Source organism: Pezoporus occidentalis, unplaced genomic scaffold (genome assembly GCF_034315485.1).
Source record: "Pezoporus occidentalis ecotype Australia unplaced genomic scaffold, CSIRO_AGI_Poc_V1 ctg47, whole genome shotgun sequence".
NCBI lineage: Eukaryota > Metazoa > Chordata > Aves > Psittaciformes > Psittacidae > Pezoporus > Pezoporus occidentalis.
In genome coordinates this window covers 64002-79814 of record NW_026915802.1, presented here as the reverse complement: position 1 = coordinate 79814, position 15813 = coordinate 64002, and the positions used below count along the sequence as shown (strand labels likewise).

The 15813-nt window shown below is 50.5% G+C and overlaps 1 protein-coding gene across 5 annotated transcripts; it reads right to left on the bottom strand.

The window, feature by feature from the left end:
- Nucleotides 1-3646: 3646 nt before the first annotated feature.
- On the bottom strand, nucleotides 3647-14124 carry BATF (basic leucine zipper ATF-like transcription factor). Of its 5 annotated transcripts, XM_062636082.1 has the most exons (4): nucleotides 13988-14046; nucleotides 13032-13061; nucleotides 6978-7082; nucleotides 3647-4303 (listed from the first exon to the last, which is right to left on the bottom strand). In XM_062636082.1, exons 1-4 carry the CDS (start codon nucleotides 14036-14038, stop codon nucleotides 4097-4099), a joined length of 393 nt encoding a protein of 130 aa, XP_062492066.1. In that variant the 5' UTR covers nucleotides 14039-14046; the 3' UTR covers nucleotides 3647-4096. The 5 variants fall into 5 exon arrangements, with proteins under 5 accessions (XP_062492066.1, XP_062492068.1, XP_062492065.1 ...); XM_062636084.1 differs by lacking the exon at nucleotides 13032-13061 and having other exon boundaries at nucleotides 13988-14124; XM_062636081.1 differs by lacking the exons at nucleotides 13032-13061; nucleotides 13988-14046 and adding an exon at nucleotides 10544-10642.
- Nucleotides 14125-15813: the final 1689 nt, after the last annotated feature.

The window sequence follows — 15813 nt, the reverse complement described above, 5'->3', positions numbered from 1 at the left end:
TTAAGTCAGCACCGAATCTTGTATCTTTATTTATCTTACCATAGAAGCAATCCTGAAATGCTGATACTGACTGCTTGTAAAGTGCTGAGCCTGTGCTTTTAGATGGATGGAAAAGGAGAAAATTACTGCACCTGCCACATTGTGTGACTTATTTGCTCTGCTTCTACACAGAGTTGCCAGGATGCCTTGTGAGACCAAGCCATTAGGCCATAGCTGAAATAACTTTACTTTTTATCACGAGTATGACTTAGCACTTAAACATGAATGCTCGCTCAACAGGGGGCCCCTCGGAGGGTGGGAACCTGCCCTTCTGGTGAGGCATGGTAAACAATGCATTAGAATTCGGGCCTGTAGATGTGCTCCCAGTGCCAATAAAGGTCTGTGCTTACTTTGCAGTGCATACTGTGATTTCTTTGAATCACTTGACCTGTAGGAGGTGCTGAGATTCAGTGAAAGCCCTAAAGGAAAATGTTATTCTCATGACCCCTGCTTCCCATCTCCACCCTCAGATTGTATCAACAGATGTTTGCCAGCCACCTCTGTTCTGTCTGCAGAGGAGATACCAGCCAGCATGTAATGTAGAGGCAGCGGTCACAAAGCCTTGAAAATCACCTGCAGCAGCTGCCTCCCAGTGCCACATTCCACCCGCTTTCACTGCTCTCCCAGCCTCAAACCACTGGGGCTTCGGATGGCTTTGTATGGATCCACAGCAGAGTCCCTGAGACAAGGCTGCTGGGCAGAAATCCAGCGCAAGTGCTTCTACAAAAGCTTTCCTGGGTATCAAAACACTGAAATCCACAGCTCTCATCTCAGGTGTCTGTGAGGATGATTATAGTTCATCAGGGCTCCAGCCAGACCTATGTTTATTTAAGCTAGTAGCTGTTACCCCTCCACCTGTGATGCTTCCCAGTGCTCAGTTCCCACTTCCAGCCCAGCACTGGCTGCACGTAGCTTTGCAAGCTCCGCACGAGCTGGTGATGGAGAAGCATGATTGCAGCCTGGGAGAGCTCAGCCTTTGCCCAGCAGAGGCCAGCACAAACACACGGTAGGCTGTGCTGGCAGGGAAGGGTTGTCTCTGCCTGGACTTCCTTTGCTCGAAAAGGTCTCTCAGCTTCCTGTAAGCCCTCATCTCTTTTCTGCTTTAAAAGAGCTTTTCAGTGTGGGTCAGTAAGGCACTGACAGCCTGCTTGGGTAGGGACAAGTTGCCACGGGCCCAGCCATCACCCAGTTTCTCCACTTGTGTGTCCAGAAGCATCCCTTGAAGCAGCAAGCAGCAAGCAGCATGGTGCTCTTGGAAGCCTGGCATGGCCAGATAATACTTACACAACACTTTAGAAATGCCACATGCCATGGAAAGGAAGTTTGGAAGAAATTGCATTGCAGGTAGGAGCAGACAATCAAAAACAAACAGGATGGTTGCCCTGGCCACCACCCTGCCCTTTGCTCCTCTTTTGAGCTCATGAACAGTTCATTTGCTGACAACAGCGAGGGCCACACCAGAGGACAGGCACTTGGCTACTTAGAAATAAAATAGGAGGAGAAGACTTGAGTAGAGGCTGGGAGCCTGGGAAAGAGAAGCAAGAGACAGCACTGGTACAGAAATGAAGCAATCTCCTCACACAGCCTGATCAGGGTGCTTGTGCAGCTCTGAAAATAGCCTCAGGAAAAGATCTTTTTTTCTGGTCAAAATGGCTGACGGCCCTGAAAGCACATATTGTCCCTTGTGCCTCAGGTGATAAGCACAGTCTTCCAGGGGAACCATTCTTCATAACAAAGAGAAACTATATTGAGACACCCAACAAGCACCATGCAGATCATCTTCTGTTATCAGGGTTTTGAGGGCAAGACTGGGGCAAAGACAAGTCAGATTGGAAGATGCATCCTTTAGCACCAACATGCACTCAGTGCTTGGCCAAAACGGTGGAGGACAGAGTTGCTTGGAGGCCTTTCAACACACAGCCAGCCATGCAGAGGAAGGGCACCTTAACTGATGATGCCAAGAATGCTGTTTAGGTTCTGGAGAGGATGTTGTTGCAAACCCATCTCCCAGTCTCACCGCTTACCACTTAATTTCGTTCTGAGTTGCAGTAATAAGTCTGAGATGTTACCAGTGAGTAGTCTAGCAATTCTGTGGGCATCCCACAGAACCCCACCCAGCCTGCAGGATCACAGATTTTAGCAGCTCTGCAACAAAAATACTGGTTTTGAGGCTCTATGGGCATAAGTGATATACATACATGACCTTCTCCATCTGCAGCTAAAACCAAGCTTCACATTGTATAGCCATGGGGATGGAGGTTTCTCATTACTGTAGGCAATACTACACTTTAAGACAATGCAAGCTTTGCTGGAGCTCTGCTGCATCTACCAGTGAGGAGCATGAGCCTGCAGTGTCCTGCACAGCAAATCCCAAGAGGGATAGCAGTAGCTTTCTTCTGATTCTATGTAATCCAGGGAAAATGGGAGCATCAGTCCCATAAGGAACAGCAAGTGAAAAATCTGGGAGCAAACTACAAGAAGCTGAAGGAGCAGAAGCAGAGCCTGTAAAAGCAAACTACACTAGAGCTGCAGCCAACTGTTTCTACCAGTTTGGCTTAAAGGGCCAAATCCCAAAGAAGCAGTTTGGAAAGGGCCTTTGTAGACTGGGTGGCTCAAACCATCCCATGTACGGGGAATCAGCAGCTCTGGTTCTTATGGTTTGGTTATCCTCTCCCTAGTGTAAACCAGACAGAGAAAATGGGCACAGCCCAGGACATGACAGACTTTTCCTGACCACTCTTGAGGGCTATGGAATGGGCCAAAATCCATCTGGAGGTACACTGCTTCTCTGTGCATGAAAGAAGAGCATCTAGAAATTGAGTCAATTAAAAGCCTATGTCAGCAGCAGTGCTTGTGGTACCCTGTGATGAAAAAGTACAGCTGATGCTCCTTGGAGATGGCAGCAGTCCTAAGCCAGCATTAGCAACAGGACCTCCACTGGCAGGTGGGCTTCAGCCTTGTGTTTAGAGTGGGACTGATAGGCAGACTGCTGGCTGGTGGAGTGTTAGGTACAGAGACCCCCACCTTATGGACCAGCTTGTGGTTCCAGTAGATAAGATGCAGCAGAACTAATGTACTATTCACTGACCTTTCAGCTTTCATCTGCTTCAATGCATGAGATAACACAGCAGTCTTTGGTGGAGCTGTGACTGCTGGGGAAGGGAAAACAGTGTAGGCTGCAGCTACCTGCTTTAGAGCAGGGTGCCTTGGAGCAAGGTTGCTGCTTCCCCTGTGGGCTCCAGCACAGCACCCTTCTCCACACTGCAGTACTCCTTCCCAGCTGTGCTGACCCACCAGCACACCAAAGCCTACATGTGGGGTAACAAAAAATGGCAGCACACCTCCACACATGCAAGGGAGCATACACAGGTGTAGCCATTGACAGCAGGGAGTCAAGGGGGGCAGCAGGGAAGAGACCTGTGATGCTATGTGGCACACCAGACCCATTAACCAGGTCCAGCCCTGAAGCAAGGAGAGATGCATTCCCCCCCAGAACTACATCACCCCACAAGCCATTGCTCCTAGCTCTGCCATCCTGCTGCCTGCATCATTCTTGTGTCATGCTGGGCCTTAGGAGTGGCTCAGGTCCAATTTTGGAAACAAAGAGTTAAGCATTTTCAAACTTTATTTTACAAAAATAAACCAGTTTTGCCCTAGAACTCTGTGGCCCCCAACTTTCCCGTCTGCCCCACTCCGGTTCCTCTCCCTGGAGCTCCAGCTGTTGCATGCTGCAGCCAGGCACTTGCATGGAGGCTGCCAGTGCCACATAATCCTGCAAGCATCCTCAAGCAAGCATCAGGGAAAGGGGTTGGTGCCCTTTTGTGAATGCCTCCTCTTCCCAGGATCCAAGCTAGAAACTGCCTGAAGATGCCTCTTGGTGGCTCTGCCGTTTCCGCACAAGGAGAAGATCTTAGGCAAGTCACTCAGAGTACACACTTTAGGAAGGGATGTCTGTCCGTCCGTCCATCTGTCCCTCTCCCTTGGATGGAAAAGTGAGCCCCATGAAGTTGCTTCTTGCAGTCGGTGGAGCTGGCAGGCTGTCATCCCACTGGCTGGCTCAGTGCTGGAAGCGTGGGGAGCTGATATGGGGTTGGTGGAAGGAGTGTGTGGCGTAAAGCACTTCTGGAGGCGGCGGCGGGCACGTCAGGATGGAGCAGAGCGGTTCGTGGGAGCTCAGCATCGAGGTAAAGTGCTTCATCTCCTCCGTCAGCTGCTTGATCTCCCGGCGCAGCGCAGCGTTCTGCCTCTCCAAGTCCTCGCTCTCCTGAAAGGACAGAACCACAGGGGCTTCCTCATCACGGGAGCTGCCGGGATGAGCTGGGGACCGGCGGGTGCAGCCCCCCGCCTCTGCCCCGCAGGGTTTCCGGAGCGGCATGTTTCCGGTAAACCCCGCGCGGGGCCGCGCCGGGGCAAACCCCCCTCCCCCGAGCAGCCGGGGCGGGCGGGATGCTGGCGGCCCAGTCACGCTCCCCGGGCCCGGCTTACGAGAAGTGACTGCGGCGTGCTCCCGCCCAGGCTTTCTCGCTCCCTCTCACGCACCGGCCGCTTCCCGGGCCGCCCGGGCGGGGGGAGGGCGCGCTGAATAACCGCCGTCTTTAACCAGAAAACCACCTGCCACAGGAAACCTGTCATTGCCCTGGAAAGAAAAGACTCACTGCTTCCTGCTAGCAGCCGGGGAAACCGGCGGCACGGTGGGGAGATGCTAGAGTCAGAAGAAAAGAGAAACTGCGGCCTCAGAAGAACTGAACTAATACTGTTGTTAATGAGAATAACAACAAAGGGGTTAATAACGATGCTCAGCCTTGTCCCAGTGATCCCAAGAGTACTGAAACTTCTGTTGCCGCTACTGCTGCCAAAGTGCAGTCAGCTCCATCCAGCCTGGAGCATCCCCGGCAGCAACCGACCACGGAGCCAGCAGCCTGGGCAGGACCAGAGGAGGGAAAGAGAACACGGCAGCAGGCTCTGCAAATTCAGCCAACAGCTAAAGCGGGACCCAGCACCCCGAGACCCTGTAAAACTGCACCGTCACCTCGGCAAAGCAAAGCTGGTGCTCCTCTGCTGCCACGCTGACTTGTGACGGTGCCCGTGCTCTGCGCACAGGTTGAATGAAACACTCGGCAGTTACAGCGGCTGTCACAAGAGGAGCTCACACAGCAAAGGAGCATCTCTGATGTGGCTAGGTACTTTGGAAATCATGACTGACGTTGAGCTCGGGAGCTGGTGGGAATCACCCAGGGGCCGGGAGCTCCAGCATCCCATGACTCATTCCCCTCAAAACACAAGCTTCAAAGCCCTGGGGCAGACAGAGCTGCTGGCCTCTTTCATCCCACCAGAGCTCAAGCTGAGCCATGCTCTTGTGGGCAGAACCACATCAGAGAGGTGAAGTCCCTCATACGAAGCTGACCAAAAGGAAAGGGCATTTAGGGAATAAACTCAGGAACAGCAGGGGGTCACTGACCACCAGGAACTGGAACAGCATTAGCAAAAAATTCTATCCATCCTCTACTTGCCTCCCTGCATTTTTCTAGCTGCCTGCCAGGATCCTTTCTGAAACAAACTGAGCTTAGCCCCTCTGCTGCCATCCACATGGCACAGCAAGGACTGTGTGCTATCAATGCTAGCTGAGCAGTAGTAATCTTGTAAGCCAGTGGTTTGTCATCTGCTCTAAGATCAGAGCAATTTTTCTTGATGCCCAGCTAGGCATGATTTTCCTGGGGGAGGATCAGAGTCCATACCCACTTCCAGGATTACCTTGGAGAGACTACTGGCTCCCAGGAAGGGGTGCCTCTACAACCCTCTCAAGCACAGTCACCCAGACTATCATTGCTGACAGATGTAATACAATCACACCAGAGCCATCTCAGCTCCAGAAGGATCATCACCTACTGAGAAAAGAGTGAAGTCTCTGTCTTAAACCCAGCTCCAACTATGGACTGAGGGTGCTAAATAAGGAGGAAGGTTGAGGACCATCTTCTCATGAATTCTGCCCCCCCCCCCAAAAAAAAAATGGAGATATGGGGGAATATGAAGACCACTAAGTCAAAGGATGGTTTTTTGAACATGAGGTCAACTACTGCACTTTTCAAAGGGCAGCTGAACCCAGCGCAGGGATAAAGATGGCCCCTACCCACTGCAGGTTTTGTGTTCTGCATCCTGCTTGCCCATGGCCCAAAACACATGGCACGGTACTTACCAACATGCAAAATGCAAAGGAGCTCAGCCCCTGTGCTCCAACACTAACCACACACACACACTAAACACACACAGCCAGAAGTGACCGTCCCTCCTGAAAAGCAGATGTCAAATTCTTCATACTAGGAAGAGCCACAGGAATGCCCGTGGTACCACAGGAGGAGAGCAGGGCAGCAATGCAAAACCAGAGAAGAAATCCACGCTAAACAACAAGAAAAGCCTTCAGGAATGCTACCATGGAGAAATATAAAAATACCGGAAGATTATTAGTATTTAGGCTGCGGAGCCTGTCAGGGAACAGACCAGAGGACATGTCCCATTCAGCTCCACATTGCAGCATCATCCATACTAATGAATATAAATCTCAGAAAAGCATCCTTGTACACTGGTGCACCACTGCCTAAGTGATGGCATGCACAAACCTGGGGAGAACCAGGCCGGGTGAGCCTGTGTTTTCAAAGAGCTTCTGAGCAAGTCAGAAGAGGTTAGAAAAGGAAATCAGTTATGCCAGACCAAGAGATAAAGGTGGATTTAAAGTAGCTCTAGCTGCAAAACTAAATGCTTTAGTGGCAGTTGTCCTGGGCTGTGTGCTCTCGCTGTGAGCACTGACTCGTACATCCTGCTCTGGCTTCACTTTTCCTGTCCTGGACAAACTGAGCATCCCTTCTTCAATTCCCCATGGGAAATGCATGTTGTCCCCATGTGAGCCCTCAGCACTGGGGACAGAGAAGGATGGGAGTGCTCACCAAGTGCAGTGTGTCTGCTTTCTGGGTCTGCCTCAGACGGCTCTTCTGGGCAGCAATGCGATTCTTCTCCCTCCTTTGGACTTTCCTCATGTCATCAGAAGAGTCCTAGTGAAACAAGGCATGGAAATGACTGGGCATCCCCTCCCTTGCCATGCTCATGCAGGGCAGCAGGTGGGAAGGGGACACAGCAGATAACATAACTGAAGCACAGGACATGGGATACACACCCTTAGCAGCAGGATAAAGCCATACCCCAGGGATGCATGATGCTTTTGGCATCCCCATTGCCAGGAGGGGCAAGTCTGATACCCTTGGTCATCCTAGTAAGCTGGGAAATGACCACTCTTTACCAAGAGTCAGGCCTGCAATATGCCTTGAAAGACAAGAGCAGGAATCTCTTCCCAGAATAATTTGAATTCCTTGTACAGAAAACCTTTCCCTTTCCTGTCTCTCTGGGGGGATGTGGCACTGCAGACATTCCAGATCCTTCACCAAGCCATCTTTACAGAGATTAAGCCTGCGTTTTCCTCCTTTCATCCCATTAGGTTCCTCCTGCTCTCCATCACTCTCCTCCTTCAAGCTTTATTTGTTGTAGACCCTTACAGTGCAATGTGGCCTCTGCTTTGTTTAACTAGACAGACTCAGAGCTTTTGGTTTTCCCCAGATCTCATTTGCTCCAGCTCTTTGATCTCCATGCTTGCTCTATTCTGGAGTCCCTTGGTAGCAATGCTTGCAATGCTGACTGCAACGTTCCCAAGACCCTTGGGCAGGGAAGAGCACAGGTCTCCAGGCTCCAGATCACGAGCTTCGTGCAGTAGCTGTTCTCTGCTGAGATCTGGTCCTGCTGCTGCCTTCTGACAGTTGAAACTGTCACACAGACTCTTTCATCTTCTATTTTCATATTGCACTGCCTCTTTGGCGGACTCTTTAACATTCACACCACCACTTCTCCACAGGAATACAAGACTCAGCCACAAGAGTTATCTACCCAGCCCATCAGTCTGTCCACATCCTCTCCCCCCTTCACCCCCCCAGGATCTTTTCTTTTCTTTGAACTTAACCATTTTATCCTTGCCTACAATACCCTACAAATGCTTCAGATACAGCAGCTCCCACATCCTGCACCAAGTCCATTTCCTATCTTGTGCTTTATCGCCTTCCCTAGCAGGATGCCTTCCCTAGCAGGATGCCTTCCCATCCCTGATTGCAAGCCCAAAATCATCTGCCCTGATCATCCCCAAGATTTCTGAGCAAAGTCTCAGATACTTGCCTGTTTGTAGCCCTAGAGAAATGAGAGATGACAGGTATAATAAAGTTCAGACAGAAAAGGCAGTGGAAATACCTCAGGCTTGTGTCAGTATCCACCAGCAGACAACCTACCATTAAGGTACTTACTGCAACAAACCAAAATCCCTCTGTCAAGCATTACTGAGATGAAAAATCTCCGAGGCTGAACAGGAAGGAGAGCAGACCCAAAGTGGCAATCCTTTTCTGGGTCCCAAGCGCTATCCACAGCAGCAGGAAGCCAGCAGGCTTCTCCTGAGCCATCCTGTCCATGGTGAGGAGGTGCACACTCAGGCTCCTCACCAAAGCACAGACTCTCACAGATGCTTCATGCTTGCTGCCTCCCCAGCATGTACCGCAAGGCTCACCGTGCCCCAGGAGTCCTGGCCCTGCAGTTGCCCCTGGCATAGCACTAGGTAACCAGGCCTCCTCTCGCCACCCATACCCAGGTCCATGGCTGAGGTTCCTGCCAGGACTCTTGGCTCGGCCTGCATCCCTCTCACCACAGCTGTTCCTAGAAAGCCCCACCATAGTGTGCTCTGAAAATGCTAGTGGTGGGTGCCACCCTGCCTCCTGCCCACCTGGAAAGACTCTCCCTCCAGGGAATGCTGAGGAAGGGTTCCCACTTTACCTGCTTGCTGGGAGGGGGAGACTGGCTGAAGCTGCTGGAATCACTGCTGTCGGAGCTGTGGGGCATGGCTCCCGTCTCTGGTTCCCAGGGCCTCTTCAGCTTCCTTTGTACCCTAGGGATGCTTGCCTTCTGTCTTGTTTCCTTTCCCTCTCCCCTGCCCAAGATGGCCCTTGGCTTCCCAGCTCTTGCCCGTCCCAGAGGCACACTGTCCTCCAGGCCCGTGCTCTGCCACTTTCTCTGCTCTCCTTTCTGAGCCTCTGCACCTTCCCTTTAGGTCTCAGCCTCCTGTGGTTTCTCAGAACCTCAGGGATGCAAGCTGAAAGTCACGTGGCCGGAAACTTTAAGGCAAAGAAGAAAAGTTACAGAAGAAAAAAAATAAAAAATAATTAAAAAAAAAAGCACATCTGGGAAAAATGAGCTTCAAAATAGCCTGAAAAAACCCCGAAAAACACCCTCGGGCAGTTGAAAAACAGCGAGATGGGTTTTCTCCGAGATAAACAGCAGAGATGGAAGGGAAGAAAAGCCCCAGCTCTGGCTGTGAAACCTGGACCCTCAAAGGAGGGCAGTGAGGAGGAGGAGGTGCTGCCAGGAGCCCCAGAAATTCCAGGGGTACCATGCACTGTGCCAGCCCTGCACTGGCAGGAGGTCATTCCAGCCCTGGGCAGCCTCCACATCCCAGCCCAGGGGTGAAACTCCCGGGTAGCCTCCCACCTCCCCAACACCACTGACACAGGAGCCAGGGAGGGACGGGAACCCTCAGCAGGTGCCATGCCAATACTGGCTGTGCCCATGGCTGGCATGTGTAAGATGAAGCACTTTGTACTTCCAGTCCCACTAAGAAGAAAGGCTCAGGACTGTAGAATGTTTGGACTGGTTTCAGTAGGACTGGTATTTTGTGTGAGGCAAAGCTTTTTAGTGCTTCAAAACATTCATTAGTACCTCACCAGTGCCCTGTAAGGGGAGTATCAACCCTGGTACACAAAGTACTGTAAACATAATGGCTTATGGACCCGGAAGCTAAACCTGAGACCTAATTCTCACTCCACATCATTGTATGAGCTTAATTACACCCCAGGGGATGCAGACTGTCATGCTCCCCTCTATCCCCCTCTCACCACAGCTGTCAATATACAACACAGGGTAGAACTGCTGGGAGACAGGACCATTATGGCATGTTGGAGGTTATTTCCTTGCTATTCTTCTGCTGGCACCCAGCTTGGGTATGGCCCATGAAGAAGGCAGCAAAAAGAAGCTGCTTTGCAATGTTTTGTTTCTCCCCTGGTCTATGCTATGTGAGACTACACCCATCCTTTGTAGAAGCCTCAGTAGTCCGAGGGCGTGCGAGTAAGTCCCTGAGACAGCAGTGCTTCAGGAGGTCCCCCAGGATACGCCATGCTAGTGGCTGTGGATGTGACAGTGCAGGAGCAGGGAGTGTCAAAGCAGGAGCCATTTCCAGTCTATCTGCTCCTGGCACACAGCCAACAGGATGACCGAGGGCTACAAAACAACAGGCTCTTCGCCCACAGATGGGAGCACATGCCTTTGGAGCCACTAAGTTCTTGCATGCACCATGAAGAGAATATACAGAAACAGACATGAACCCACCCTCAGTAACCCACTTCTGTGGAAAGCAGCAATTCCAAGTTCCCACCTGCATATCAATGTTTTGGTTGAGTTTCTTCTGCCTCAAGCAGGAGCAGCAGCAGGGCATCAGCGCTTGAGATGCTGTTGTCATCAGGGCAAAAGCATGAGTAGCTTTCAGTTTGCATCCTTACTGCAGCACAGAAAGCGCACGTTCAGGGCACAGTGCAGACTTGCATGAGCATTGCTGGCATTTCTTCCCAACTCTGACACTCACGGAGCCAACACGGGGGCAAAAGCAAGAGCTGTGCTGGGCTGGCTATGGGCTGGGCAGCTCAGGGAAGTCACCTGGCCTAGCTCCAGAAACAAAACTGCCCCATTTTGGCCCATTTCCTTTATGAGAAACATCCCGTGTCACTGCATTATCCACTGTTATCTAAACACTTCACAGCCTGGAGTGTGTATTTTTCTCCCAGTGCGCTGTAGGGAAACACAGAGAGCTTCCACACTTTCAAACGTGGCTGCAAGGATTTGCTTGCTCAGCATGAGCCACCCTGAGGGACCCCATCTCCTGGCCACACAGCTCTGTGTTGCAGGCAGGGCTCTCCTGGCATGGCCAGCTCCGGGATGGGAGCAGCCAAAGGCGGGGTGTTGAGTTCAGGCCTTCCAAGGCTCCAGGACAGCTATTGAAGCATCCATTTGCTCGCTGCATCACTACACTTTGTCTGAATTCTGCAACCCTGAACAGCATTTCCTTTACAGGAAACATGCCACTGGATTCCCGCTCTCCTGAGGAAACCCACACTCCTCTTCCGGCAAGCAGGGCTCAGAGACCACCTGCCCTGCTCCACAGGCTGTTGTTGCTCAGGGCAGGACAGAGGGAGCTTTTTCCTCAGGGAAAAATATCCTTGTTCTATTACTGGACAAATTAGCTGAATTTCTTCCTTTTGTACCTAGTGAGGCTGGTGGCTGAAGGGAGAGGATCAGGAAGGCACTGTGGGCATTGGCAAGAGGCAGTGCAAGGAAGCTGCATGTCCTGGTAGCAGCTGGGTGGTCAGTGCAAAACTGGCAAGAACACAGCTATGGCAAAGGCTGTTGTTTCATCTACAGGAGGAAGGCTTTGAACTGCACCCTGGTGTGCTCAGAGCTGGGCTTTTAATCAACAGCTGATGGAGAAATCTGAGGAGAGACATCGAGGGAGAGAGTTTAGACACTTGGTCTTGCTGAGCAGGAGGAAGAGAGCATTCTTCTTCCATTCTTGGTGAAATACACCCCTTGCCATCAAGATGACTACAATGCTAATGAATTTCTGCGACTTATGAGCAGTGAATAAGTGTGCTGTGAATGACAGGGTCTCCTAGTGGAGAGGTGAGCAGAGCCTTCACTGTGCTCCCCAGGGCTGAGCACTCTGGAGAGAGCTGTGACCTCCCAACCAGAGCAGCAGAAACCACTAGTTTGGCTTCACCAGCATCTTCTCACAGCTTTCCAAGTGCTGCCCTCAGCACCTGCTGCAGGCACAACATGGGGAGCTAATATCCTGCTGCCCCTCCCAAGGCTAGCCCTCTCCCCTACTACATGACAACAATGTAGGCAGCCTCCTATTTCTGTGCTTGATTTAAGCAACTACATTTATGCCATGAATAATGTCCCCTGACTTGCTCTCTGGGATCATTTAGGTTTTCTTGATCTGAATCGGAGTAGCTGTGAAATCACTGTCAGTGCACTGGATGAACTCATGTTAGGTTATTGCTGTACCAGCAACTTGATGGAGCAGGAATATTTCATGAAGTTTTTAGGGGAAGGATGGCACCATCCAGTGCACCGTTTATCCCTTCTGAATAACGGCAAGTACTGCAGAAGGGAGTCCTGCTCACCTCAGACAGAGGGACTCTGGAGGCTGGGCTTAGTGTGATCTTAACTACTTTAGAAATGGTTTAAAAGCAGCAAGATGCAGTTCAGCAAGAACAAATGCAAATGTAAAGCAAAGTGAGATTGTAGGTAGATGAACTGGGGAATAACCAAGTGGGCAGCAGAATGGCAGGGAAAAATCTGGGGGCTGCAGAGCATCATAAACCAAAGCATCACCAGCAGTGCGGAGGTGTTGCAAAGGGACTGGGTATCGGCCTGTGGTGCTGGGTGCAGGGCAGAGGAGACAACTGTCTTGTGCTGCCTGTGCAGGGCCAAAACCATTCAGAGTCTGAGGTCCAGAAGAGAAAAAGCCCAAAAGAAAACAATACAAAGGATAAATACACAGAAAAGGAAGAAATTCAGCTCTAAGAGAAAGGAGTGAAGAAGATGGGTCCATTTAGCCTAGAAAAGAAAAGTCTTGGGGGTGGGAAGTAGGTGGAGAGGAGGAAGTAGTCTCTGGTATGTTGTAATGGAAAGGGTGGTCGGCTGTTTTCTGTGCAGCCAGCACAAGGTAAGAAGCACCAAGCTACAGCTGCATCAGAAAAGGTTCAGGTCTGAGGTTCAAAGCAAGACAAGATTAGGAAGACCTTGGGATGGGCAGTTTGAGAGAGTTATTCAAGCCCCTTCTTATAAAATAGCTGGGAACAAACCGCTATCACAGTCCAGGTTGAATCCTGCCTCTGTAGGATGGGTTAGGGTTTTGTTTCCAGCATTTAAATGGAGAGGAAAAGTAAAAAAGCTACTAAGATAGGCTGCTCAGAGCCCAGAGAGCATAAGATATTTCCTAGCCTTAACTGCAGCCAGTCCCTTCACCTCCAAAACCCAGAAAGGTCCCTATATCTCACCTGTGGAAATGGCTTCCTCAGCACAGGTCATCACTAGAGTTTCCTTGTAAACCTGCTGCAGGCTTATGGCAGCAACATTTAAAACTGCATCTCACCCCATCCATCTTGTTTGCATGGCCACCCTGTGCACAGTACTATTTAAAAATCCAACCTAGAGCAGCTACCAACTTCAGCCTCACGAAAACCACCAAGGTTGCTTCTGCTTCACATGTAGCACTTCATGCAAATGATTTCTTACAATATTTGGACAACTGCAACAATTTGCTTCTCATTCTTCACATGAGCTTGACAACTGCTTTGTGGAATTCAGTGCTGATAAGAGATGTTAAATCAATGGTGGTAAATAAAGTCCTTGCCCTCTACCAGACAAGCTTCTGCCATGTCCTGTTCTGTCAGCAGGTGTTAGTCCTGCTTGTGATATGGGCACCTTACCCAGCTAGCAGTATGGCTTGTCTCCATCACTATTTCAACTCTGCTGAGCTGAGTGAGTGTGAGAGCAAGTTTGTAGCAGGAGAGCCCAAGAGTAGTCCCACCAAATTCATCTCAGCTAGCAAAGAGCAAACACCCATCACACAAATGCTTTCAGTCCTTACTGGGCACAACCTTCCAATATACAGGAAAAAGATACTTTACACCCAAATATCTGACAAATGACAAGGGCCAAATTCAAGCACACTTCATTTACAACTTCATGCCACATAATGTGCTGTGCTTTATAACTGCATGACCCACAAAGACTTCTTCCCCGGAATGGCTGTTACCTTCATCACTGTCCTGTGGCTAGAGCCTCCTCTGATACCCTGCTTCTCCATTTCTTCACAGGCTTTCTAGTGCTCATCACTTCAGCACTGAGTGCTTCAGGGCTATTGATAAAGCTGTTTCCTCAGCCACCTTTTCAGGTGTGTGTGTGTGGAGTTATCCCTATTTAACAGTTGCAAAACAAGAGACAAAGAGAGATTCAGGTCATAAATACTCATTCACGTTGGGCACAGTTTGAACCAGTTAGGATCTAGTTTTTCAGTGTTTTGTTTTGGTGGTTTTTTTTTTTCTCTATACAGCATTTCATTTAACCAAACCCTGGCTCTTGATGTCTGTGACTGCAACTGCAAACTTTGAGCACTTCTGTAAATCAGCTCTGGCAAATGAGGAAGATGGGGCTACTCCTGTGAAAGCTTTTGTTTATGTGGCTCACCGACTTACAGAGTAACTTCGAAGCCTGGGCAGACACAGACCGAGCTCTCTAGGGAGGCACCAAGTGTCTGCCCAGGAGACTCTACTTTCTTTCTGCAGTCCCTTGCTTCACTGACTGGATAAGATTTTCCCAGCCTGCTTAGAAAGGAGGCAGCCTAGCTGACCAGCTCATCTTTCCCTCTGGCTGAGGTCCAGCCTGGGTGCTGAAGAGGTGGTAATCCAGGGCAAAATGCAGGAGGTGACCATATGCACAACAGCTGAACCCAGGATGACCAGGCAAACCCGTTTCTGGCAACTTCTTCTTGAATGCTATTGGTTACACTTTTTATGTCTTTGTTTCAAAAGAAGGAAACTATAGAAAGGAACTGCCAAATGTGCTAGCTTTCTAGATACAGATGTAGAGCTCCTCATAGCTGGGGTCTGCATCTATCCGCATCTGGAGGGGGAGAGAAAGCCTGGCCAAAGCATCCCAGCTCAGGGGTTGGCATGAGGTTGGCAGTGTCTGACCTCTAATGTAGCAGTTTCAGTCTTAAGACACAGATAATTAGTTCACCCCAGGCTATTGAAAGGGTGAACCACCATCTCCTCCTTCTGTCCTGTACGTGTCAGTTGGTTGGGTAATTGGTTGCACAACATCTAACCTGTTCCTGGCAAGGATTTAGCAGCTCATGAGCAAGTATTCAGATGTGCATCTACATGACTCTCCAGATCAGCAGACCCCAAATCCTGGTAGAGTACATCCATTTAGGGCCAAACTTGCTCCCACTGCTGTCATCACAAGCCCTGTCCACCTTCTGGGATCTGGTCAGAAATGGACCGGACCATCCAGCCACAATGGATACGTACACACTTGGGGTGCCAAAAAGGCTCAGCCACCAGGTGCTTCCCCATTCAATCAGGGCTTCTTTGCTTCCGCTGCCTGGGCTGAGCCCACCGGCTGAACTATCCATGCGCATGGACGGGGCGTGTGGAGGGTGCAGATGTTGTCTGACGGTTTGACTCATCTGGGTGGCAGTCTCCTTCAGTGATGGTGGGGAAGGCCCAAAGAGGAAGGGCAGTGACCCGTTTAACCAGAAGGGCTGATCCACTCAGGGGTAGCCTTACCGGTACTGGTAAGGGACCATAGCCAAGCTTCCTTTGTGCTGCCCAGAGTGTGCATTCCAGGCTACACAGGAGCAGGAGAGACGTGTGGCTGTCCAGCCCTGTCATTGTGGCAGCAGGAACCAACCTTGGACCTCTGCTAGTGCTGCAGGAAATCCAACCACATCAACCAAGCAGCAGAAAATTGTGCTCCCAGGGAATGATCATAGCCTCACAGGGCGTTTGATGTTCACTGGGCATTGGCTGCAGCCATGATCCATGGCATGGGGGTGGAGGGTGAATGCATTACTTGTCT

Bases quoted from the DNA above. Each gene is read 5' to 3' on its own strand.
- BATF (XM_062636081.1), bottom strand. From the start codon at position 10,627: ATGACAACAGCATCTCAAGCGCTGATGCCCTGCTGCTGCTCCTGCTTG. The intron at 7,083-10,543 runs GTGGGAACTTGG...TTGTTTCACTAG, and splicing joins ACCAAAACATTGATATGCAG to GACTCTTCTGATGACATGAG. The intron at 4,304-6,977 runs GTGAGCACTCCC...CTGTCCTTTCAG, and splicing joins AAGCAGACACACTGCACTTG to GAGAGCGAGGACTTGGAGAG.